Raw genomic sequence first — 24,463 nt, 5'->3', positions numbered from 1 at the left:
AAAAAAACGACCGTGCCTCACCAGCTTGTGCTTATGTAGCTCTGCCAGAACCCGAGAGCCGATGGGGAGAGTCCCGCCGGCTTCGCCCGCCTTCCTCAGGGCCGCGTCGGGCCGGAGCCGGGCTGGAGCCGATCCCGCAGCCCAGCGCAGGGCCGGAGCGGGGGGTGGGCGGGGGACCGGGCCGGACACTGCCTGCGAGGACTTCCCTGCCAAAGTTTGCCTTCTCCTCACACTTCCCCAGTTGGCCAGAAAGAGTGCCCGGGGGGAGCAGCCCGCAGCACCAATCGGATTTATTAATTGATGTATTGAAAAGAAGGATTGATTGACATCTCCTAATGGAAATTACAGCCCCGCTTTCCTGCTGAACGCTGCCCTCTCGGCTATCCCTTCATAAAGAAACCCTTGAGGCGAAAGGTAGATTTTCATTTAAAGTGCCCCGTCCTCAATTTCACAGATTAGATACATTTTAAACACAGACACACATATTGCAAATTAGAAGCTAATTTAATTATAAATCAAAACTGGGCATAAATCTGCACTCACCACAAAGGATCCATTTAGCAGAATGCAACCACCTCCCCTAACCCTGGAAAACTGCCTTGCAGAAATAACGCTGTATATACATTGCCAAAGTTATGGATTGTGCACTGTTCAAAGAGATCCACGGGAGACATTTTTTTTCCCACTCTGGGGGAGGGCTAAAGCCCCGTGTGTCAGAAATTAGCCGATCACATGGTGACAATTTCTCTTTCTCCTAGAGAAAGGAATTCTCCGATAAATAAAAGTTTGCATAGATGTAGAAGGTTGTAATTCTGAACTTACAGGCTGGGAGGGAGTCGGAAGCGGCAGATTTTTGAAGTCCAGCAGGTCAGGATCAACAAACGCGCTCACACACGCACACGCACAGACACGCACACACGCACTCACAGAGCCGGGGTTCGTATTGATTAGTGACGCTGGGTTTGCAAACCTCAGAGAGGAGAGGAGAGGAAGGAGGGAAGGGATCGGGGTGCAAGAGAGGCGAAGGCAAGGCAGGCAGCTAGCAAAAGCGCTCCGCGGTTCGGAAGAGCTCCATCCCGCCATCCCGGATCCGCTCGTCCTCTCTCCTGGGCTGCGCGCCGCTCTCCCTCGCCCGCACAGTTGCTCCTTGACTCTGTCCCTCTCCCCAGTCTGCCCAGCCGAGGCAGCCAGGGGAGCTGGAGGGGAGATTTGGTGTCTGCTCACAGTTCAGTCCTTCCCCGCCCCCTTCTAGCTTCTCTTTTTAAGTTGAAATTCTCCGTTTCTCTCTTTCTTTTATTCTCTCCTTCTCTTCCTCCACCACGCTTAGAGACTCCCCTTCTTTCAGCCCCTCCGTTTACCCGCATACTCCATTCTCCTGCCTCTCGTTCTGTGTCTTCCTCCTCAGATGCACTAAACTCCGAGGCCATTAACAACTGATGTTAAAGAGAAATGACTCTTCCTGCCAGTCTTTTTAATTAGGCGCCGAACTTGGGCTTTCGTGGCTCCCAGTCAGGGGAAGGGAAGGAGCGAGCCCCTCTGTGTGAAGGGGACAGGCAAGGACAGAACCGAAATCGTCCGGCTTTCCCAGAAACAGGGAAGGGGGGAGAAAGTTTCCCCACCAACTTACGACCAGGTTCTCCTGAAGCCCTGTAAGCTCCCGCCTTCCCCCTCGCCAATTCAAGCACTGCTTGGCAAGCAGTCCCCCCACACCCGGCCGGGCAAGCCCCAGCCCTCACCTGCGGCTCTCGCACTGGGCAGAGGGCCGAGCCAGGTCCTTTGTGCGTTTCCAGCCTTTGTTTAGCCGTGGAAATGAGCCTGCCTTCCTCAACCCAGCTCCCGGCGCATCCCCTCGGAGCACAGAGCCCTCCGTGGCGGAGGGAAGTGGGGGTAGAGGCAGGGCTCAACGGGGCTTGGGAACCGCTGCCAGAAACGCGACCGGGGCAACTTTCTCTGGGGAGGAGGATTCGTGTGTGTATAGAAGTTGTCCGGGCTCAGCTTGGCTGAGAAGGAAAGGCAAACGTGAAGGGGAGAGGAAGGGAAAGAAAAGAAAGAAAAGGGAGAAAAGATAAAAGAAAGAAGAGAAAGAAAAGAAGAAAAGAAGGAAAGAGAGAGAGAAAGATAGAGAGAAAGATAGAGAGAAAGATAGAGAGAAAGATAGAGAGAAAGATAGAGAGAAAGAGAGAAAGAGAGAAAGAGAGAAAGAGAGAAAGAGAGAGAAAGAGAGAAAGAGAGAGGGAAAGAGAGAAAGAGAGAGAAAGAGAGAGAAAGAGAATAAAGAGAGAGAGAAAGAGAGAGGGAAAGAGAGAGAGAAAGAGAGAGGAAGAGAGAGAGGAAGAGAGAGAGAAAGAGAGAAAGAGAGAAAGAGAGAAAGAGAGAAAGAGAGAGAAAGAGAGAAAGAGAGAGGGAAAGAGAGAAAGAGAGAGAAAGAGAGAGAAAGAGAGAGAAAGAGAGAGAAAGAGAATAAAGAGAGAGAGAAAGAGAGAGGGAAAGAGAGAGAGAAAGAGAGAGAGGAAGAGAGAGAGAAAGAGAGAAAGAGAGAAAGAGAGAGAAAGAAGAAAGAGAGAGAAAGAGAGAAAGAGAGAAAGAGAGAGAAAGAAGAAAGAGAGAAAAAGAGAGAAAGAGAGAAAGAGAGAAAGAGAGAGAGAAAGAGAGAAAGAGAGAGAGAAAGAGAGAAAGAGAGAGAGAAAGAGAGAGGGAAAGAGAGAGAAAGAGAGAGAAAGAGAGAGAGGAAGAGAGAGAGAAAGAGAGAAAGAGAGAAAGAGAGAGGGAAAGAGAGAGGGAAAGAGAGAGAGAAAGAGAGAGAAAGAGAGAGAGGAAGAGAGAGAGAAAGAGAGAAAGAGAAAGAGAGAAAGCGAGAAAGAGAGAAAAAGAGAGAAAGAGAGAAAGAAAGAGAGAAAGAGAGAGAGAGAGAAAGAGAGAAAGAAAGAGAGAAAGAGAAAGAGAGAGAAAGAGAGAAAGAGAAAGAGAGAAAGAAAAAAAAGAAAGAAAGAATATATATCGATATCGAGGGATATCTATCACTTTCTAACGAATGTGCGAGAAGTCTGCTCCAAACTTCCCCCGCCGGCCCTGCGGAGGGAGCGGAGGGGATCGCAGTGGCCATCCCTCTCCCCGTCAGGTGTCTTTGTGCGATCATTTTTGGAGCTGTGAATCCCAGGCAGTCATTACCACACTTTGGCCCCTCTGACTGCTGGAATTACCCTTTCCAGGGACTTTAATGGGCAAGCCATAGGGTTTTTCGCTGATCAACAGCAGTTTTCGCTCCCTCCCCGTTTTTATGGGTGTATTATAGTTAGGGGTTATATAAATGTTTTTGCGTGTGATAACTGTAAATCCTAACATTTGCAAATGGCCCGGAGGCAAACTAACCTTGGACGGGCAGAGAGAGGGAGGGAGGGAGGGTCTCCCATTACTGCTGATTAAAAGGAGACTTTAATAAGCGTCTAATTCACTCATCGGGAGTTTTATGGAGAAATTAGAGCAGGACAAAAAAAAGACATCTCCAGCGCGGGGGGAGGAGGCAGCAGAGGGGGGCTCCCACGCTTCTACCCCAGTAGCAGCCCAGGGCAAAGGGAAGAGGCAGCTGGGCTTCGCCAGTACCGCGGCCTCCCGTCATGAGAGGGACAGGAGGGTATGGGCCAGCTCCTTTGGGTCAGAGGAGCAGCACGGCCCCGCTGCCCACACACCCCACCCCCCGCTCCGCCGCTCGGGGGCAAAGAACTGAGCAGGCGAGGCCGAGGGGTTCGCGTACCGGGGAACAGACAAAAAGGGAGAAGCGTGGCAGAGGTTTTGGGAAAAGGGGACTATGCCGGCCCACCGAGAACGCCTCGCTGGGAGCCAGGTCCAGGGACCGCGCTTTCCGCGAGGGCTCCCCCAGCTCCTGGACCGGGTACGAGGCCGGGGGCAGGGGACAGAGGCTCAAGCCCGGCGCCGAGAGCCGTGTGCCCACTCCCTGCGTACCTGTCTGGGGAGGGAGGGGGCAGGCTCGGGCGATCTGCGCCGAGGCTGTCCCCGTCCCCATATGTCTGTGGCCCGGGAGGCTTGGAGACTCGCCCCAGCTTAGGCCGGCCCGGTGCGCTAAGAGGCGGCTTTGTTGCAGAAGTGTCTCTTCACATTGTTGGCTTTTTCCCTCCCTCGTTCTTTCTTTCATTTTTTTTTTCCTCAATGAGGCTGTAAAAGGTCTCCGGCTTGTCTCGTTTTTGTGGCAAACGCTCTCTTGTAAAGAGGAGAGGTTAAAGTGTCGGTGGCTGAATAAAGAGCAGCACACGTGGGCTATTACCATTCAGGGCAAACAAATGCAGAGAAGGGAAAAGCCAGCAGCAGGCAGGGCGAGGGGGGAGCGCGGCCCCCCCGGCGCACACACGCACCCGCCCCGCTGGCAGGGCCCGTCCGCCGGCCTCCCCGCGGCCCCGGCCTCCCCCAGACATGCAACCCACCCATGGCTCACAAAAGAGCGAGAGAAAGAAAGAGGGGGAGACATGAGGGGGTCTTAGACGGGAAAAAAAAAGAAAGTAGCTTTAGGGGGAATGTGCTGTGGAGTGTGAAATTGCAGCCCGTGGTGCTCCATATTGTACCAGAAGCTCTCCAAAAACTCATCCTCCAACGTGACCAGAGGTGCTTAGAGGGAAAGAGAGGGAGAGGGGCAGAGGGGCTCGAAGACACAGGGGGAGGGGAAGGATGGAGGTCTGTTATTATTTTCGCGCTCTATTTCTATTAATTGTTCGTTTAAAACCTAACTTTCTGTTTATTTGTTAAACTGGGCCACCAAGAGCAATCTCGGGTCTCCTGAGCAGAGTGGCTGGAGGGTCAGCAGGGCCCTATCTGCCTCCCTTTGCACTGCCCAGCATTGCCCGGCCCGGGAAAAACCTCCCAGGCAGCTTTGATTCACATCTCTATGCTGCTGCCCGGCACTCTGGCCCTGCTCCATCGCCCTCTCCCCAACGGAGAAGATAACATCCCAGCACCCCTACATCGAATGAGTGATCCCTGGTCTGGACTCCCCTTTTCTCTGGATGATGGCTGGGCAGAAGCCGTGGGATGTCTACTCAGGCCAGAAATCACTCTGTCCTCAGACAAAGCACCCCAAAATTCGCCCAGGAAGGTTTTATGAAAGCGCCCCCTTCCTTGAAGACCACTCACACACACGCCGACATCTTTCCTTAAACGCTCACATTCCTGCCTGGGCTTTTTTTCCTTTTTTTTCTTTTTTTCTTTATAATTTCACAGCTTGGGATTTCACCCTCAACATTCCCACTCAGAAATTAGTTGTCGCAGGTCACAAAAATACATATGGTTGGTCAGCGCCGATTTGTCCTGTAAATTCGTAAATATGGCGCTGGGAACTGTTAAGGAGAGAGCTAAACCGCTTCCAAAGTACCAAAATCTAGGCTAAAAGCGCTCGCACGCTCAGCAAGGGGAAGACAGGCGGTGTGTTAAGCCGAGGAGTCAGCAGCATCTCAAGATGGTATAAATACAAAACTTCTGCCACCGCAGCTCACCGTCCCGCTAGCCACAGGTCGCGTTTAACTGGTTTCCAGTGTAATCAGCGACAGACAACCCATAGAAAACTGGGAGCCAACGTGGGCACAAGTCGTAGCTCTGAAGGCAGCGGTGATCGCAGACACAACAATTTTGCTCCAGGCCTGACTTCTGCAAGGGGCTCCCCTCGCCGCCGACCCCTTTTGTTCCCGGGCAGAGCTCCCGTCCCCGCGGGCCGCGGAGGAGAGGAGGCCATGGCCGAGAGGAACGTTTGTTTAACCCGATCCCAGGGACCAGGGGACCTCGGCAAAGCGTCGGCGAAGCCAAAGCAGCACGGGAGACTAGAAAGACTTCGGAGGGGAGCTGACAGGGCCCTCGCGGTTATGTGTATTGGGGCCGGGGGTGGGAAACAGGATAAATGGAGAAGATTTCGGCTTGATCAGCTGGAGAAAGCCGGATAATGAAGCACATCGAAAGACAGCTATCGCCGCAACTACCCCCAAAAGTTTATTTTTCTTGAAATTTCCGCAGAGAGGCGGTCGCCTCTTTTGAAGTGTAAATGTTTCTAGCTTGCGGGGGGGCTGGGCTAGCGAAGAAAGGGGAGATCCTCAGATCCTCTTTGAGAAAGAGTAAAAGAAATAAAAGAAGGGGGGAAGAAAGAAAAGGGGAAAATAGAGGCGGAAAGGTTCATTTCAAGTAGCACGGGATAAAAAGTACCAAGGGCTGGTGAAGTGGGAATGGGTTGGGGAGATGGGTGCGGAGCCGTGGGAGCGGGAAGAGGCCCGTGGTCTCGGCCTCACCTGGTCCCACAGGGCACACAGGGCCCCGGGACAGGCCGGTATTTTTAATCTGGGTAGACATAAATTGTTCGGTGTGTGTAAATGTTGACAAAGCAATTCTTCCAGGAAGTCTCGTGTAGGAAGGGGCACCAGGTGATATTGTGGTATGTGTGGTGGGGGAAGGGGACAGTGAACAGTGTCCTTTTTCCTTTTTCCTCCTTTCCTTTCCTTTCCTTTCCTTTCCTTTCCTTTCCTTTCCTTTCCTTTCCTTTCCTTTCCTTTCCTTTCCTTTCCTTTCCTTTCCTTTCCTTTCCTTTCCTTTCCTTTCCTTTCCTTTCCTTTCCTTTCCTTTCCTTTCCTTTCCTTCTTTCCGTCTTCTTTTACCAGGCTCGGGGCTCGCCCATTTACACGGGCTATCTCTGCGCCGTGGGACACAACCTTCGTTTCGCAGAGCACTCACGTTGTGTATTTCTCGAGTCTTTTATTTCTGCTTTTCTCTTCAGTAAGATGGGGTAACATCAGGGAGTGAGGAAACTACAGTAAAATACATTATCGGGAGGAGCTTTTGGATCCGCCGGCTACCCCCGCCACGGCCCACCACCAAGCTGTTATCTCCTCATGGTACAATCAACAGTTAGAAAGGCACAGAGCATCTCTGAGAAAGACAAATCTGAACTCCGCAAGTGCTGATGACTGCACAGTGAGAGAGGCAATGAGGAAGTTCCCTGAAAGCAGAGGCCCTGGGGATGGGGTGAGGCAGATACAACGCCAGAGGACGAACCCTTCCTCCCCAACCAGTACTGCTGGGGGTCCCACCGTCACCTCCCAGCCTCTGCTTTCTTCTATGCCTGAGCCCTGCCCGAGGGACGCGGGGCGATCGGGGCTGCTTGGAGTGGAAGGGATGAAAGGAGGGAGACAAGAAAGCAGGAGGAGAGCTGTAAAGGGCCGTTTCCAGCCACAGGCAGCGCGGGAGGCAGCTGGCTTAACGGCAGCGGCGATCAGCGCGCTGCCCGCCCCGCCGCGAACCGGACTTGCTGTTGTTCGAGGGCCTCAACGACCACCGGGCCCGCGCTGCTCTGCCGTCCCGCCGGCAGGTGCGTGCGCGGGGCCGGGGCTGGCGGCCGCCCCGCCACCGGCCGCGCCCGCCGCCGCTCCCCGCGCCCGCCGCGCCGCCAAGCGACCGGAGGGCGCCATCTAGGGGCCACGGCGGGGAGCGCCACCACCGCCCCGCACCTGCGCCCGCCGGCCGCCCCCTCCGCCCCTGCGCGGGGGGCGTCCCCGCCGCGGCCCCGGCTGCCAGGGGAGAGCGGCTGATAAAGGGAGCCGGCGTGTGGGCTGGGGGCGCCGCGGGTCGGGTGAGTTTCGGCCGCCGGGGCAGGGCCGCGGCCGAGAGGGGGGCACCTCCGGTCTGGCGGCGGGGCTGCCTGCGTAGCGCAGCGGCCGCTCGCAAACTTGGCGTTCAGGCGAGAGTTCACCGGACGGGACGGAGAGACGCCTCCGCCGGCCGGGCGGCAGCGAACGCCGCTCCTGACCCGGCGGCGGAGACCCCCACTCCTGCGGCAAATGCCCCCTTCGCGGGGGGCTGTCGGGGGTTGACACCGGCGTCTCAGCCGTGCCCGCCGTGCCTGTCCGCAGCGCAAACCCGAGCGCTGAGCGCTGTTTTACGCTACATGTAACCGTCGGTGGTGTAATTTTTTTTTTCTTTTCAAATAATCCTTTTTTGCACACAAGGGAAAGAGAAAGGGCTGTGGGGGGAGAGAAAGATAAAACATCAGCTGAAGTGCCAAAATGATTTATGAGACAGTGGAAAGTATTTCATAGAGATCTCTCAGAGATTCTTTACTTAAAGCACTTAGAAAACAAAGGGGCTGTTTCGTGACAGACAAGCAAAGGGATAGTAGAAGGTGAAGGAGGAAAAGAGCAGCAGAAGAAAGCACATTCATTTCAGGCGATCATAAACTCACAGTCTGAAAATCAAAATTGAGCTCACAGTAATTTGTATTTTGCCGTTTTACCCCTGGTTATTAACCTAAGAAGGCGTTTCTCCCTCGCTCTCTGTTGCTGTGCTACGTGAAAGCCACGTCTATTTTAGTCGCAGACTTACTTGTCAAATGACTTTTAACTCCCACTCTAGCATCTAAAAGAAAGAAACAAAAAACTCCCCAACCAAACAAACAAAAAAAGGGCAACAGAGATGTGGAAACTGAGAGGTTCGATTTGCTGCTAATTCACCAAAAGCGCGCGAAGGGAAACTTTGCCATGACTGAAATGGGCCCAACCTATCGGTTCAAAGAGGTGCAAGAAGGTCTTTCTGTCTTTCTTTCTGTCTTTCTTGGCTTTCTATCTCTCTAGCTTCTATTTATTTATCTTTCTTTTTCTTCTTCATGTCTTTCTCTCTTGATCTCTCTCCTCCCTCTCTCTCTCTCCTTTTCCACTCCTCTTCTCACCTCCTGTCTCCCTTTTCCTCCCCGTCCGTCTCCCACTCTACCAGATGTGTATCGAATCCATCCCTCCCGTTTCACTCCGAGTAAAGTCTCCGGTAAAAAAAGAGCGGGGCGTGCGTAGGGACACGAAACTACCAAGCCGTGCGTGCGTGTGTTAAATAAGGGAGTTAAATTTCCAGAGCCGCAAGTGACAACAAAGCGGGCCCTCGTCCCTTCCCACGGGCCGGGCAGGGGCGCCGCCGCCCCGCACACGCGTGGCCCAGGGCGCTCCGGAGCGCGCGGCTGGGGCTCCCCCGCCGCCGGGTCCCGAAGGCGGCGGCCCCCCCGCGCCGAGCGCCGCCGGCCCGGCCCTCCTCTCTCCTCTCCCCTCTCCTCTCCTCTCCTCTCCTGGCCGCGCTCGGCTCGGCGCGCTGGCGAATCAGAGAGTGTCGGAATCTATTGCCTTTGTCTGACAAGTCATCCATCTCCGGGGAGGCGGGCGGGGGGCTGAGGGCGCTGCGGCTTTTAGAGAGACACACACCGGGAGCGGAGGCTCCAGTCTCCGGCCCCGGCTCCTCGCAAGCACTTCCCACCTCGGGCGAAAGTCCGCCGGGCGCCGGATCCTCCGCTCGGCCGAGAGGAGGGGGCGCGCCCGTCCGCCGCTCGCAGCTTTCCCGGGGATTGCTACTCCGCTTTGAACTTAAATGAACTAGCCCCGGACCGCGGGAGGAGGAGGGAAAGCCGCGTCCTCCTGCGCCTTCTGCCGCCTGGCCGCCGGCCGCACCTTGCTCGGGCACCCCCTCCCCGATGCTGGGGATGCTCTGAGCCCTCCCAGCCATGACACCCACCTGCCCCCCGGCGCCGCCAGCCCCTCGCTCCCACGGACTCTGCTGACTTCGCCGGCCTCCCCGCTCCGGCCCCCAGAGCCGGTGCAGCTCTCCCGCCCCCCGGAAAGTACTTCGTTCCCCGCTCCGCCGGGCAGGGGGCCCAGCGCACCCCGCCGCTCCCTTCCTCTCCTCTCCTTGTGTTTTTGTTTTGGTTTTTGTTTTTGTTTTTTTTTTCCTCCTTTTTTTTTTTTTTTTTTTTCTCCCCTAAGTCTTGAAGTTGAGTTTTAGAGGCGACACGGCGGCTTCAGCCGATTTCTTCCCCTTCCTTTGCCTCCCCATGGATATGCACTGCAAGGCAGACCCCTTCTCAGCAATGCACCGTGAGTACTGGAGCCCGGCTCCTTCTGCTGCTCTCCCTCTTTCTCTTCGCTCCATTCCTCTTTTCCAAATCATTCTTCCTCACCTGATCCTTCTCCAGGTTCATCCTTTCAGCGCCAGCTTCTCCTCCCCTGGCCGAAACCGGGCTTAGAGAGGCGTTCACCAGGCAGGACGGGCACCGCCGGTCCCGGGCAGCCCCGGACCTGGGGGGAACAGAGCTCCGTGCCGGTGGTGGGGCGGGGGCCAGGACCCCCAGCCCGGGGGGCAGGGGGCTGTGTGCGGCTGTGCCTGTGCTGCCTGCCGTGTGAGTGCAAAAGAAAACACCCTCCCGAAACAGATCTCTCCTCCGCAAAGGCACTTTCCCCATCGCCCCTCAGACAACACGAGTTTATTGCCACTCGCGTCAGCACCGTGCTGGACCCTGTCGCTGCCCCGCCAGGCCAGGGTTTCCCGCAACACTGCGTGGCTCTGAACCCACGGTTTCCCCCGCGATCTGATGCTGTTTGTTTTGATTTCGGATTTCAGCGGCAGAGAGGGGAGAGGACAATTTAAAATTAATGGCGGGTTGGTCGGTGGCTGTTCCGTGCTTCGGTTTGGTTTGGTGAAAGGCTGGATTGCAGGAAAAATAGGACAATTGTATGGCTGAAAGATCTGGCAGCTTCGGAGGCTCCCGAGAAGTCGCGATCCCTCCTGGTTTATTTACCAGATCCCCGATGTGCATTTTAAATGTATTCCTGGCACAGAGGAGAGTGCGTTCGTGATATATTTTCATTTTAAAGGACCCTTCTATAAGAGGGGGATGAAAGAAAGCGAAAAGACCCCTTTATGACGGATTTTAATCAGGAATTTGATGGATTTTAATTTTATCGCATGGAGGGAAAATAATTCTGAGATTTAAATTAAAGAAAAAAATACAAATAGAAAGCCGAGATTGAGAGCATCTTGAGTCAGGAAATGAATAATTAAGAGCAATTTGTAACTTTTGACACCGAAACTTTTAAGGACACGCCCTGCCTGCTGCATAAAAACAAACCGAAAAGATAAAAATTTGAAATGCTTGAAGATAAAAAAAATCGCGATTTTGCCCCGAGAAGGCACAGAAATACAAATCCATAAGCAGATCCCCAAATATGGGTGTGGGTAACTGTCCTTCTGTTTCCAAATAATTTCCCGGATACATTGCTTAAAACGTAGGGTTTGATTTTCGAAAACCTTTAACAGAAAATAGTCCGTGCACTGGACATTATTTTTAGTTTTCAGCGCTGCGACCTGCTTTCAGACGCGACTGCAGTAATTCTGCCTCCGGTACGATCCGGAACATATAGGCAGCCGAACGAGGCGCTTCGCTGCCTCTGATTTTTAAAAAACTCTAGTGATATTCGTCAATAATTTTGCCTTCCGATTAAAAAAAGTAAAAATCAACATTTGATTTGTTCCCTAAAATGTATTTATAGAGCTACAGACCTGGGTATTAGTTAGCAATTAAAATACATACGGGCACGGGCTCCTGACACACAGACACGATCCGTACAAAAGCAGTATGACTGGCTGGGTATATATATATAAAGACGTCGGCACTTATACGCAGATAACGACACACAAATATCTTACTGCTCTGACAGAAGCAACCTTAGAAAAACACGGAGCAGAGCAAAGCAAACTCGTGTGAAAAATATCCGGGCTGCAATAATTTGAATTATTAATTTTTAATCTTTTTTGCATCTGTTGCATTCTAATACTTTGTAATGCGAGTTATAAAAGGTGCTTTGAATTATTTATCATGGAGTTGCCGAAGAAATTGCTGTCTTGTAACTTTAGAGGCAACATGTGCAGAAGGGCTTCTGAACAAATGAAGAAAACACACAGCAACATATACCTTCGGGTTTTAGTGGAGGGATAAATACCTCCCCCCCCCCCCCCCCCCCCAAATCCTAAATATATTTTAAGAAAGACTAACAAAAGAATGCAACAAATAACCCGGGTTCACTGGGGAAGGGACAGGGAAGCCAGCCGGCGCCCTGGCCGAGGCGGCTGGGAGGGGATATGTGGAGGTGTTACTGGAGGGGTGGGGGGGATGGAAAAAACTCTATTTGTGCGAAAGGACTTGGATCGATCGCAGGGCAATGAGAGTTTCCACTAAGTTCAGAGCCAATAAGTCAGTGTCAGAAGCAGGGGAGAGAAAAAAAAAAAAAAACCTAAGCGAAAATACAAACAGATCATTTTTCAGCAAACTGCAAAACGAACTAAGATCTCTTGGCGAGGAAGATACAGGAGGTTAGGGTTGTGTGAAAGGAAAGCTTTAATACAGTGTGCACTCCACAGCTATATCAGCTGGATATTCCAGAGACAGAGACAACCAGGTAGCAGCGCCAGCGCCTGCGAGTCCGCATCTACCCACACGCTCGGGCAAGGGCGAACTGCTCCTGGCTCTAACGCGGACCTCCCCAGGTGCAAGCGGTTCACAACCGCCTGTGTTGCTGAGTCCCAAAAGGAGATGTTTCCCTTTATTTCCGTCACCCTGTTCCTCCTGCCCATGCTTAGCAGGTGCATACTTATTTTTTTTTTCCCAAGTTATTTCTCGAAATACTGAAATTTCGGGGGGAAAAAAGCGTTTCTAGCAGTCCTGCCTGGGAAAGAGCATGTTTTTGCCTGGAAAGAGAGTAACAGAGGAAAAGGGAGCATTTTAAATTCTCCCTGGATTAAATTTGTGTGGGGATAAAAAAAAAAGATGGAACCGTAAGAGGCTCTCAGATTTTTTTTCCTTTTTTTTTTTTTTAACTGTAGGATTTTTCATTTAAAGATCGGAAGCTGAGGAAAGAGAGGGTCTGTCTGTAAACAAACTGCGGGACACAAAGTATTTTCTTTCTCTTTCCCTACATTTCTTTCCCTTTCTCTTTTTTCTCTCCGAATCCCTTCGACTCGCATCCGAAAATAACGGGAGATAACGCGTTGCACGGGAGACATGCCGCAGGGTAAGGGAGGGCGGGGTTCGCCAGTAACTGTAATTGACAATGTGATAGAAAATCGCGGTAAGAAAATGAAAGGAGAGACGAAAAACCCAAGAGTAGAGAGAAGGGGGACTGCGGCAGGGTCCGCCTGGAGCCGCTAAACAGCTGAGCTCCGGAGTTTGGGAGCGCATCTCTCCCCAACTCTTGTGAGGGGAGCCGGAGTGGGCACTGTCTGCATCCTCGCCCCACCGCGATGGTCGTGAGGAGTCGCCGCTCCGGCGTCCCGGGCGGGGACGGCGGGAGGGAGAGATGCTCTCCGGTCCAGGGAGGGGAAACGGCGTACGGGAGGAACAGTCCCCGGCTCGGGAAAATTCACCCTGCCTTCTCTTTCCTTCCTATCTTTCCTCCTCTCTCTTTCTTTATTCCTTTATATTTTATTTGTTTCTCTTTCTCTCGCGCGCTCTTTATCCTCTGTGTTCTTTTTTTTTCTTTTATTTCCCTTTTTATCTTTCATTTTCTGTTTTCCATTCTATTTTTCTTTCTCTCGTTATCTTTCTCTCATTCTCTTCCCCGTATTTTCCTCTTTCTCACTTTTTCCCTTCTTCTCCCCCCCTGCCCCGTCTTGTTCCCCCTCTCGACCCCCGCCATAATCACCTCCATCCATCTGTAGTGACTGGAGATTTTGCAGTACGAGTCGTGAAGAATCCACAACTAACGGCTTGTTTCTGGTGTGCGTGGGTTGTTGTGTTGTTGTTTTTTTTTTTTTTTCTCTTTCCCCAGCAGGGCACGGGGGTGTCAACCAGCTTGGGGGGGTGTTTGTGAACGGCAGGCCCCTACCTGACGTGGTGAGACAAAGGATAGTGGAGCTGGCTCACCAGGGGGTGCGACCCTGTGACATTTCCAGGCAGCTGCGGGTCAGCCACGGTTGTGTCAGCAAGATCCTGGGCAGGTAAGAAAAGAGGCAGCTCCTTCTCCTCCCCTGGGACGGCAACGGTGCATCCCTTCCCCGCTCCGTTGTGACCTCTGGCCCTTCCCGCGGCGCCGAGCTCTCCCCGCCACCTCCCCGAGCGGCCCCGGCACCTCCGCTCAGTGGGAGCCCGCAGCTGACCAGGGCCCCCTCCTCCAGCCGAGAAGGACGTGCTCCTCCCGTCCCCCACGGCAGTGTTTGGAAACTCCTGGGAAGACAAACAATTTGCGAGGGGTGGGCGGGAGGGCGGGAAAAAGAATGGACGGGGGGAAGAGGGAAAAAAAAAAAAAACACCGACAAAAAAAACCCTGCTACAACAACAAAATCCGCCAACTCACAACAATCTGTGAGCGGCCTTAGAAAATACACGGGTAAATAAACAAACAATGGGGCAGATAAATAAATAAATACCCGCAGTAACCGATCGCTGCCAAATGCGGTGTGAAATACCGCCCGAGGCAAGTCCCTGGGCCCGGCCACTCGAAAGCGGAGCGGTGTCCGCAGGCAGCAGAGCCCCAGCCGCCTGTGCCTGTGGTGTGTGTGTGCTCCGCCGTGCCCTCTGCAAAGGACGCGAGCAAAGCTAGTGGCCAGCTGGGAGACGGGCTGGAGCTGCCCCGTACGAGGGACTGGGAGGCGAAAGAACCGCGCTCTCGCACCCACAGCCCGGCCAGCCCCCGAGGACGGCGAGCTGCGCACGCCGGCGGGGAGAGCCGGGAGGCGTGAGCCCGGCACGGCCCGCGACCCCTCCGCGGCCGTCTGGCTCGGCCCCGCAGTCGCCGGGCTTCGCCTCCGGCCGGCGGCATCAGGGAGAGGGTTTCTGTTTTGTTTCTCCATCCCCGGGCCTGAAACGAGTGTGTTCGTATAAGGCGGGGGAAGGGGGAGGCAGTGAACGGCCCAGCGCCCCTCGCTTCTGACACACACACACACACCAAAAAAAAAAAAAAAAAAAAAAAAAGGGAGGGGATGAGGGAGAGTGAAAGAAACGGAGAGCGGGAGCGAGCCCTGGAGAGGAGAAAGGACTCCGCCAGCCCCAGGCGGCCCGGCGCCCCGCAGAGCCGCGCCATGCGGCATCCGAGCCGCCGCGGCCCGACGCCGCGCACCGGCGGGCCGAAGCTGAGGTGGGGCGAGGGGCCGGGAGCGGGGCCGGGGGCTGCGGGGAGCTCGAGAGGCTGACGGGCGCCGGGTACTTAGGGACGGTGGGACTGTGCCGGGCACGGCAGGTCACTAACCATCCTTTGTGCAGGTATTACGAGACGGGGAGCATCAAGCCTGGCGTGATCGGCGGTTCCAAACCCAAAGTGGCGACCCCTAAAGTAGTGGATAAAATCGCCGAGTACAAGAGACAAAACCCGACAATGTTCGCCTGGGAGATCCGGGACAGGCTACTGGCCGAGGGCATCTGTGACAACGACACGGTCCCCAGCGTCTCCTCCATAAACAGGTAAGAGCGACCCCGCAGCCCTGCTCGGGGCCCAGTCGCCTCTTTACGGCCCCATAAAACTCTCCACAGCGCGGACGGCCCAGTCCTTCCTCGGTCAGGTTAGATTCCGCCTGCTCCAGCCCCCCGCCCGCAGCGGGACCCCTAGGCATGGCCCAGCGGGCGCTCTCCGGCCCCGCCGTGACCGCCGAGCCCAGTCCCGAGCAGCGGGGCCGGAGCCGGCTGTCCCCGCCGCAGTCCCGGGCAGCGGGGAAGCGGGGCTGCTCCGGGGCTCGCTGCAGCTTGCGGCTGCCGCCTGCCCGGGGCGGCCCGGGGCAGGCAGCGCTCCTGCGAGAGCAGATGAGCTACCCGCCGAGCAGCCCGGCGGTGCCGTAATGTTTGGGAGCTGTTCGTGTTGGAGGGGTGACGGAGCTGGGTTTTTCCCTGATTCTTCAGCTTCCCTCCCGGGGTGTAAATGACCGCCAGCCTTGCCAGGGTATTAGGGCTCTGAGCCGAAAAGCTGCCTTTACCCGCTGCCAAGCCGGGCTCACAGCCCCGAGCCGCGGAGTGCTGGAGGAAGGCTTCTCTCGCACCCACTATTACTGTGTTACCTCGCTAACCCGAGGGAACGGCTGAAGTTGCAGGGTGGTCTCTTCCCTCGGCTGAGGAGCGCTGCTGCCTGCGGCTCCTGGCTCGGGCCGATCTCTGCCCTGGCAGCAGGCTGGGAAGCAGCAGGATCAATTCACCACTAGCGAAAATTTTCCCCTCTTCTCCTCCCTCAGCTGCTAGGGTGCGACTCTTGTTGGTGGTCAGGTTTGAGGTGACAAAAATAACCATATGACAGACAAAAAAAAAGGATCGATGCAGGAGAAAAAGGCCGGTGATAGATGTAATCAAGGACTATCACACTGGAAGCACTCAGGCTGTTCAAATGCCTGCAAATTCAAACCCGACATACACCAGATCTTCACACTTTGGCAACACACAACACTCTTATGCACACACTAAAAGTAATTATACTGTTTTAGTGTAATGTATGTACCGATATTTTGACTATGCCCACAGTAATACAACCTCTAGAAACAGCGTAACACAGGGATATTTGCAAAGGGTACATACATAGGCTCGAAATACCCCACTGATGCAGTAAGAATACATGAAATTTTGCACGCAACCCCAAATATACGGTGCTTCCCACTCGAATAAATGTATATAGGGTATATGTAAATATATGCACAGGCTTTTGTAGGTCTGCATAGACAAAAACACACAAGTCAGTATATTGGCCCTTTTGATATATAACAAGTTTAGCCAGTTGTGTTTTTTGGTTTTTTTTTTTTTTTAAACTTGATGTATTTATAGCAAGGGAAGCAAAAACAAACAGCAGGGAAAACACAGTGATATTTTTTATCTTGCGCTTTTCATGGCAGATTTATCAAAATATGTCTAATAACTCAGACAGTGTATTTCTAAATCTGGCATCCTATATAAATGAGTTTTAATATTTTGCAAATGATATGGAATTATCCCAAATCATCTTGAAAACAGCAGGTAGAATTAGCTAGTGGAATGTACCTTGGCTAAGAAAGATTCCCTCAGACACACTGTCTCTGTAATATACTGCTAGGCTACCCTAGGAAATTATCCCTGTGTGTGCCATCTGTATTAAAATGGTTATTAAGTTATGAACAGGGTAACATAATACTGATCGGCTAATTATACACCCTCCTAAAAATCCTCCAGGTCTCTGTTACTCTCTCAGTCAGGTATTGAAATAATATCAATTTGACATTCAGACACCTTACAAAGGCAGCTGTGGAAGGACAGTCAGCTATCCATGGGAGGAATTAAACTGGTAGTATGGGACTCCAGAGGGAGGCCTGTGGGGGTCTTTGCAGAAATAGCATGTATGGACCCAACACACATGCATACTTCAGCTAGCTCAAGGCATGTCAACATCCGTATGTCACTGAAGTGCCACCCCTCTGCCCGCCGGACACAAAGCCTTGTATCTGGGTTGTGATGTCCCAGGCAGAAGGTTGAGTGCCAGGTTTTGCTCCCACCTTTGCTACCAGTTTGGAGTAGGGCTTTGGGGGTTTTGAACCTCAGTTTCCCCACCCTGGAAACAACTGATCGGAACAGATGTCAGTCAGACTGTGCTTATAAAATGCTTTGAGCAGGACAAGTGCTTTGTAGCTGTTAAGTATTATTACATTAAAGAGGCTCAGCTGTGACCCACCATGTTTGATTCATACTGTGATGGCATTTGCGTGTGTAGTCACAAAGGCATATGAGGATTTTGGCTTCATGTAATTAAGTCTTTCCCCGTTCCTTTTAAAAATTCAGGCTCAACTTCCAACTGTTCACCTTTGCATGAGGCTCCCCAAAACTCATATCTATGAGTAAAGTGAGCCCATCATATCACAGGGCATAAAATTTGCAAGTCTTTACTAGGCAAGAACAGGACAGTGAGCTGGGAAAAAAATGCAGTGGAATAGGAAATAGCAAGTATGCAAGGGCCCAATCCTGGTGCTGCGGAGTCTAGCGTGCACTTCCTCACTCCGGTGACTTCTGTGACTCCAGCTCACAAAACTCACAAAACACCGAGAGAGGACTAAGCTGGCAATTTAAATATACTTTTTTCCCTCTCCATTGTCAAAATACACCCATAGAACTGGGTCAGTCCTTTGTAACAGCACATCTCTTACCTGCGGTACGATCACAAACTGGAGTTAATCTAACACTCTCTGAGCAGCTTCAGATAGATGACAATTTCTAAAACCAGACTTCTAGAAATATCTGTCTTTGTATGTTTGCAAAATGTGGAGTTTCCAAAGCATTGGCCCAGTGTCCAGAACCGTTAGAGCTACATTCATGAGCAGTTTAACATCTTGACACTATAGCGAGGCATTTACAGAAATAGAAGTTACTTATGTGCCCAGATAGACTGTGAATACCATACTTCAAAACGGAGATCTCCTTCTACATGGAAAAAATTACTTTTGATTATAAGACTTTCCAAAAATTCATGAATTACATTTTCTTTCTTTCTGGGGATTAGTCTAACATTAATGAAGGCTTTCAGGTGAGCAACTACAAAACAAGGCAGTTTCAATTCCATGTTTAAAGTCTCCCTAAAAGATTTTAAAATCTATTTTCCATGAATTATTTTTTGTGATCTATGAATTTTTTATGCCTATACTGCACTTATCTGTCAGTATTGCATCAAGAATATCAGGACCCATTTGGGATGAACTGTAATTCACTGTTGAGATTTATCAGAAACTTGTTCATATCAAACTTATGCAGAGGAAGGCTAGATACAAACTCTGGTAAAAAACATGACTCAACCACCCTGTCCAGATTTGTGAAAAAAAAATAGAGTCTTCTGCTATGCAGTAGCTTTCCTTTAATTATGGAAGAAAAGTCTAGAGAGTTTACTAGTTAATAAGCAAAGTGCAACAGAACTGGCAGGATCAAGACAGAGCGGTTATCTCTGCAGCGGGAGCTTTCCTGTTCCTGCTGTATAGGTACTATACAGTATAAAACTATTGTGTGTGGATAGGTACATACACATATATCTATACACACATGTATTATACATGCATATATGTAAACACACACACATGTACACAGTGCATGTAACTGAGAAGTAAGCAAGTGACAGAAGCTCTTAATTCTTTGGTATGCAATTAATGTTTACTTTAAACCACTTGAGCGCCTTGCTTCTCGAGCATCCTGCCAGCCCGAACATTTCCATCTATCATATGTCTATAAACTAGTTATCTTTGGTCACTTTGGGTTGGCATATTTCAGGTGGATTTAGGCACTGCTGTAAGCCTTGCGGCAGTCTCCTAAGTATGAACTTAGAGGCAGATGTCAACGAGAATTTTTCCTTTGTTTTGCAGCACGTACAATTAGCCTAAGAATGCAGGTTTCATGAGATAATAATAACTCCAGAAAAATCTTTTGAATTAGACAGTGTATTTTAGTAGGAACAGGATGGAGCACATCACGGGCACATATTCATGGTTACGCAGCAAGGGATGCAACAGACATTGTAGTTTAAGCAGTATTTCCTGTTTCTCTTAATTATTCCTCATAGGTCCAGAAAGGCAAAGTAAAATAACACATCCCCCCTGCCACCCAGTCTGTTCCTCTATCCCAGCTCTCTTATGGCCGGGTTCAGTACTAGGGACTCCCAGTTAGTCCTCATCCAAGCAATGCTGAAGCCAAAGCATTACAGAGTTCGATCAGCCTTCTGGATACACTTTGGACCCTGGGTTCCTGAAAGCAGACCTAACTAACCTCATGGTAGAGAATAGAGCTTAGTGGATATATTATCTCAGTCCACTGGTTAGATATTTTTTCTAGAGTTAAGCGCTTGGTTTGGAGAGATGTTTCCTGTTTCATTAGATAACAATTGGCTAATGATTCCTAGTTAAAGTCTCCAATAATTATGTGCTTTTCAAAAATACATATAGGAAGTCACACACATTGACTCAGGTTATAATGACCAGTGAAATATACTTGTACATTGAAATATTGTTGAGCATGTGGCCAATTTCAGTGGCTGGAGGCAAGACTGTAGTTTAAAGCAAAGAATGGCATATTAGGAGATCAGATTTTTCTTACCAGTTCTGCCATTAACTTTCTGGTTGATCTTGGGCAGGTCACATGGATTCCTTGTGAGGCTGCTTTGCCATCTATAAAATGAAAATAACAGTATTTAGTTATCTTTGTAAAACTCGGTGTGACCTTTCACTAAAAATGCCCATGGAATTCAACACATAATGAGAAGAGGTTCAAAACTGGAGCTAGGTTGTTTTACATCAACTGAGGCTTTAGCCCATGCAAGGGAGATAGAATTGAACAGAATCTCAATTGAAGTAAACATAACATCTCAAGACAAACAACTGAGTCTGGCAAAAGGCAGGCGTACTAGGGCAGGGGCTGTGTCATATGAGGAAGAAATCAATGTTATGCAAACAGAGCTTTCTGAGTCACTCTTGTTAGCCTCACTTGAGAATTTCCCCAAAGAACATCCTGGCCAAAGTCACTGGTGAATCTCTCCGTGTCTTTCCCATCAAGCAAATCTGGAATTCCTGGAGGACAGGTAATGAGTCTAGGGCAGGAGTGTCAAACTCATTTTCACCAGGGACCACATCAGCCTCGTGGTTGCCTTCAAAAGGCCAAGTGTAATTTTAGGACTGTATAAATGTAACTACTCCTACAGTCCTAAAATTACATCCAGCCCTTTGAAGGTAACCACGAGTCTAATGTGGCCCCCGGTGAAAATGGGATTGATACCCCTGTTGGAAGAAGTTGGAAGAGGACCAAGTATCTCTAATGGCAGATTGTTCACAGCGACCAAAAGTAGTGACAACTGCATGGTCCACAGTGAACACAGGGTGAATTGCACAGTTTTAACTGGCAAGTGTGCGTGTCAGAAACCTGCCACCAGCATCAGTATTTAGTAGCCAGCTCAGTAGAGAGGCCAAGGATTAGACTGGCCTTGTAGACTGGATTAGCCTCCGACTGACATAGGTTGGTGCAAAGCATGGGTGAAGACAACCCGTCTGACAGCACCCAACAGAGTTTACCAGGTCTCGTAATCTAGCTCTTTTTAGCTTGCACAGAAGAAACTTGGGATCCTAGCAGGGATCCTCTCAGTGAGTTGATGCTGAGTCTGAGGTTCCCATGTAATTTCCTGCATCAGGGGATGCTCTCTAGGTAGAAGACTTCTACTGCCAGTTGCTTTCAGCTGAGCAAAGAATGCCGTCGGGTCACACAGGGCTTCATTATAAGGAATATACTCCTTTAAATTTGGATTCTTTTCCATCAGACACAAACCTGGTATTATCTTCTTTTTATCATTCCAAATAAAGGACAGGCTCATAAAGCAGAGGTTACAGACAATGTTACTGCAGCTGAAAGAGTAAATGAATGCTTACAGCATTTCTCTTTGTCTTATTCCTCATATCTGGCCACTGGAAGGCTGTATGGTAGGAACTACAATAAGCTAGCTGCATTTTTTCTAATTTTCATATTGCAGAGATATTAGCTCAACGGAGACAGTTAGCAAGTAAAATTGGTTGTGCCTGGGAAGTTTTGAGCTCCTTGTTCTGTGAACCTCAAAGTTCAGAACGACATTGGTCTCTTTATCACCCCCAAATCCCAGCTCTTTATTTTTTTATAGATGTACAGAAAGCTTGATTTTTGTTGGGAGTTAAACATTTTCAAGCTTTTGCATCTAGTGAATGATTGTTGCATTCTGCCATAGAGGTAGCTGCATTTCAGTGCTGGGTGAATGAGTCTTATGGAGCTAAACCTCATTTACCAGAATCACTATTATGTGAAAAACTCATTTGACTTTGGGAGAAAAGAGGAGAAAATATAAGTGGCTTGGCCAAGTGATGATGAAGTGGTGAGAACAATATAGTAATCTGAAGGGCACAGTCCCTCCAACAGGAAAGGAATTATTCACGTTTAAACAAAGCAGCATTGCCAGGAATGAAGGGAAGGAAATAAGAAAGGAAACATTTAAACGGTAGCAGAAGGAATCTCCTGATAGAGAGGTCCATTAAGTTGTGGAATTGCATCCCACAGGAATTCCTGATTTCTTGGAATATATATAACTAGATGGTATTCATAACAAGCAAACATATAATAAGAAATAATCTTGGCGTTGGTTAAAGAGATAGATAATGCTCTGGCAGACCAGCTGGACCCTTTATGATATGATGACATGATGCATACAAAACAAAGTCATTTTTTCAGCAGTATATCAACTATCCCCACACCCCCATCTCTGATTCTAAAGTCCATTGAAACAAAAGATTTCCATATTACTTAAATAAAAAGATATGACTTCAAAACAGTTGAAAAAGGCTGAGCTTCACTTAGAATAACTTGCCATCATCTTTAATTAAGGCATGTTGAAATTCAAATGGAGTCTAGGCTTGCTACTTACAATCAGCAAAACATTTAGGGATTCCACTTTTGGGGAAGATCTCTATACATGGAAAGGCAGAGGTTTTCAAAATCATTTGTCATTGGCTTGTCATCCATGCGGCTAACTAGGGCTTTAGGAAATCCCATCTGTGGGTAGATGTCTCTGATGATTACTACTCCTGAAGACATCAGAAAGGTTTGAGTTTTTCTACCAAACAATCATTCTTTAAACCGAGAGCTAACAGGAATTATGATTTTCCCACTGTAATCCCAGTCAGTCTACTGAAGCCCATACACACATGGCCATATTTACTGTTTAAGAATGCCAGGGCAGGGGCTAAATCATGCAATCGGCATAAAAATCATAAGTACTTGTAATACAATGTGGGTTTGTTTTTACTTGTTTTCTCTTTTCTACCTTAAATTTTTAAAGGGATTTGGACATCTGACTCCTATTAAATGACTTTTAAAACACCTTAACAATGAAGTCCTTTGAGACTTCAGAGAGCTGACAGGCCCCTTTTCAATCCTCCACAAGCATTGGAAATATACTTTATTAAATGAGGACTGAAATTCTTATGCTATCACTTGTCTAGAGGATCTGGAAAACCCACAACAAACACTGCTAGGCTTGTGATGAAATACTAAACAGTACGATATTCAGCGCTAGCCTCCAATTTTCTCTAGTGCCAGTGACTGAGAGCTGATTTTGTAGCACTTATATGGCTATCTACCCAGCTGAAAATCACAAATCTAATCACTTGGTTTCCAAACTCCTCAGAGTGCACTTACAAATATTCATTTCCAATCAATTTGCACCTGCTAATATTTCTCAGCACTCACATGTGATGACAGAGGCAGAAGCAATGTTGCTGCTTACTATTTCTATTGCAATAGCATAAAGAGGCTCTGTGCACAGATCACAGCCCATTGTCCAAGACAGGCACAGCGTAAATAGGAATTTCTTTCGAGGGGTTCTTTTAGAAAATCAGTACATACATGCGTCTTTCTTTACGCCATCCTCTTAGCTTCTACTAGGTTCATAATTCAATCAGTCCTCAAGGTTTCAGGAATCCTGAAACAAACATCTTTGTTTGTTATAGGAAATGAGATATCTGGCCAGGGCTCACCCACCAAGCCCAAGTCTAGGTGAAATTCACAGAAAAACTGGAGAGCCCCATTCTTCGGGCTCCTATCTGACAAGACGGAGGCTGAACACTAGCTAGGCTGAGACAGCCTCCCCCCTCCTCCCTGATAAGTAGGCATATAAATAAATAAATAAACGGCATCCTAACTGCACTGAGAACTCAATAAAACAATCACATCAAATATGAGGAGGTATAAATCTCATGTCTGCACAGGTAACCCACTCAATTGCTTTTATTATGGCTCAGCCTGACTCCATTTATTACCATCCGTGGCCTGGGTGAAGGATGTTTGCATGGAGGGTGGTCTCCTGGTGAAATCCTATCCCTGGAGCAGTGACAATCAGCCCATACAGAGGTGGATTTTGGAGGGGAGACCAAAGGCAGATCCATCTGTCTGCATGAAAACCAATCAATAACCCTGTAACTAGACCCCTTGTCACTGGGAAATGGACAACACAATAGTTCAATCCTGGAGCCATAGGAGAGGAATAGCTCTGGCTGGGGTGTGAAGAATGACAAGATGTATGCATGAAGTCTTTGAGACATATGGATAGACTATGTCTGTCTATATAGATATTGAGGAATAGTAGTGGGATAGGAGGAGCATAGAACATACATTTATATACATAACAGGCAAATTTGAAAGTTTTATATGTTCAGAGGTGGGTATAGGCAAGGAAAAAGCAGAGTTGTACTGCATTTTTTTATAGGACATTTATATGGGATCGGGAGTGCAATGCAGATAGGTGCCTTTGGGCAAATGCACCTGCAGGTTGGGTACTACATGTGAGTGCATTGGTATATGGTAGGGAATATGCATTTCTGGGCAGGCACATAGACAGTGACACAAAATGCTGGTAGGCTAAAGGAAGCATATGCGGGAGTTCAGTGTGGTTGGGGAAGGATATTCCTTTGTCCTCTGTCTGGCTTGGGATTCATGTGTGTACCAGTTTTGACAGCAAGGAGAACAAGTGATGTGCCAAAAGCCTGAGCTAACGGACTGTGAGTTCACAGATACGCTTCCCAGAAAATGTTGTGTCTGAAACCCAAACCTCACTGTTAAATCAGAAAGGGAGATTCTGGTGGCTTGTCTCTCCCCGTATGAAAAACAGAAGTAGTACATTTCTTGTTACTGTCATCTCCT

At 49.7% G+C, this 24,463-nt stretch overlaps 1 protein-coding gene across 2 annotated transcripts in view; it reads left to right on the top strand.

The window, feature by feature from the left end:
- Window positions 1–9,187: 9,187 nt before the first annotated feature.
- Window positions 9,188–24,463, top strand: part of PAX2 (paired box 2) — a gene marked incomplete at its 3' end in the record, with an annotated part of 84,487 nt that continues 69,211 nt past the window's right edge. For both annotated transcript variants that reach the window (XM_080347753.1, XM_080347754.1), the window contains exons 1-3: window positions 9,188–9,887; window positions 13,614–13,782; window positions 15,044–15,241. In XM_080347753.1, coding sequence (XP_080203879.1) covers window positions 9,845–9,887; window positions 13,614–13,782; window positions 15,044–15,241 — 410 coding nt within the window. In that variant the 5' untranslated portion in view covers window positions 9,188–9,844. The remainder of the gene's footprint in view (window positions 9,888–13,613; window positions 13,783–15,043; window positions 15,242–24,463) is intronic.

Source organism: Nesoenas mayeri (genome assembly GCF_963082525.1).
Source record: "Nesoenas mayeri genome assembly, chromosome: 7".
In the NCBI taxonomy this organism is placed as follows: domain Eukaryota; kingdom Metazoa; phylum Chordata; class Aves; order Columbiformes; family Columbidae; genus Nesoenas; species Nesoenas mayeri.
This window is presented reverse-complemented; position numbering and strand designations above follow the sequence as displayed.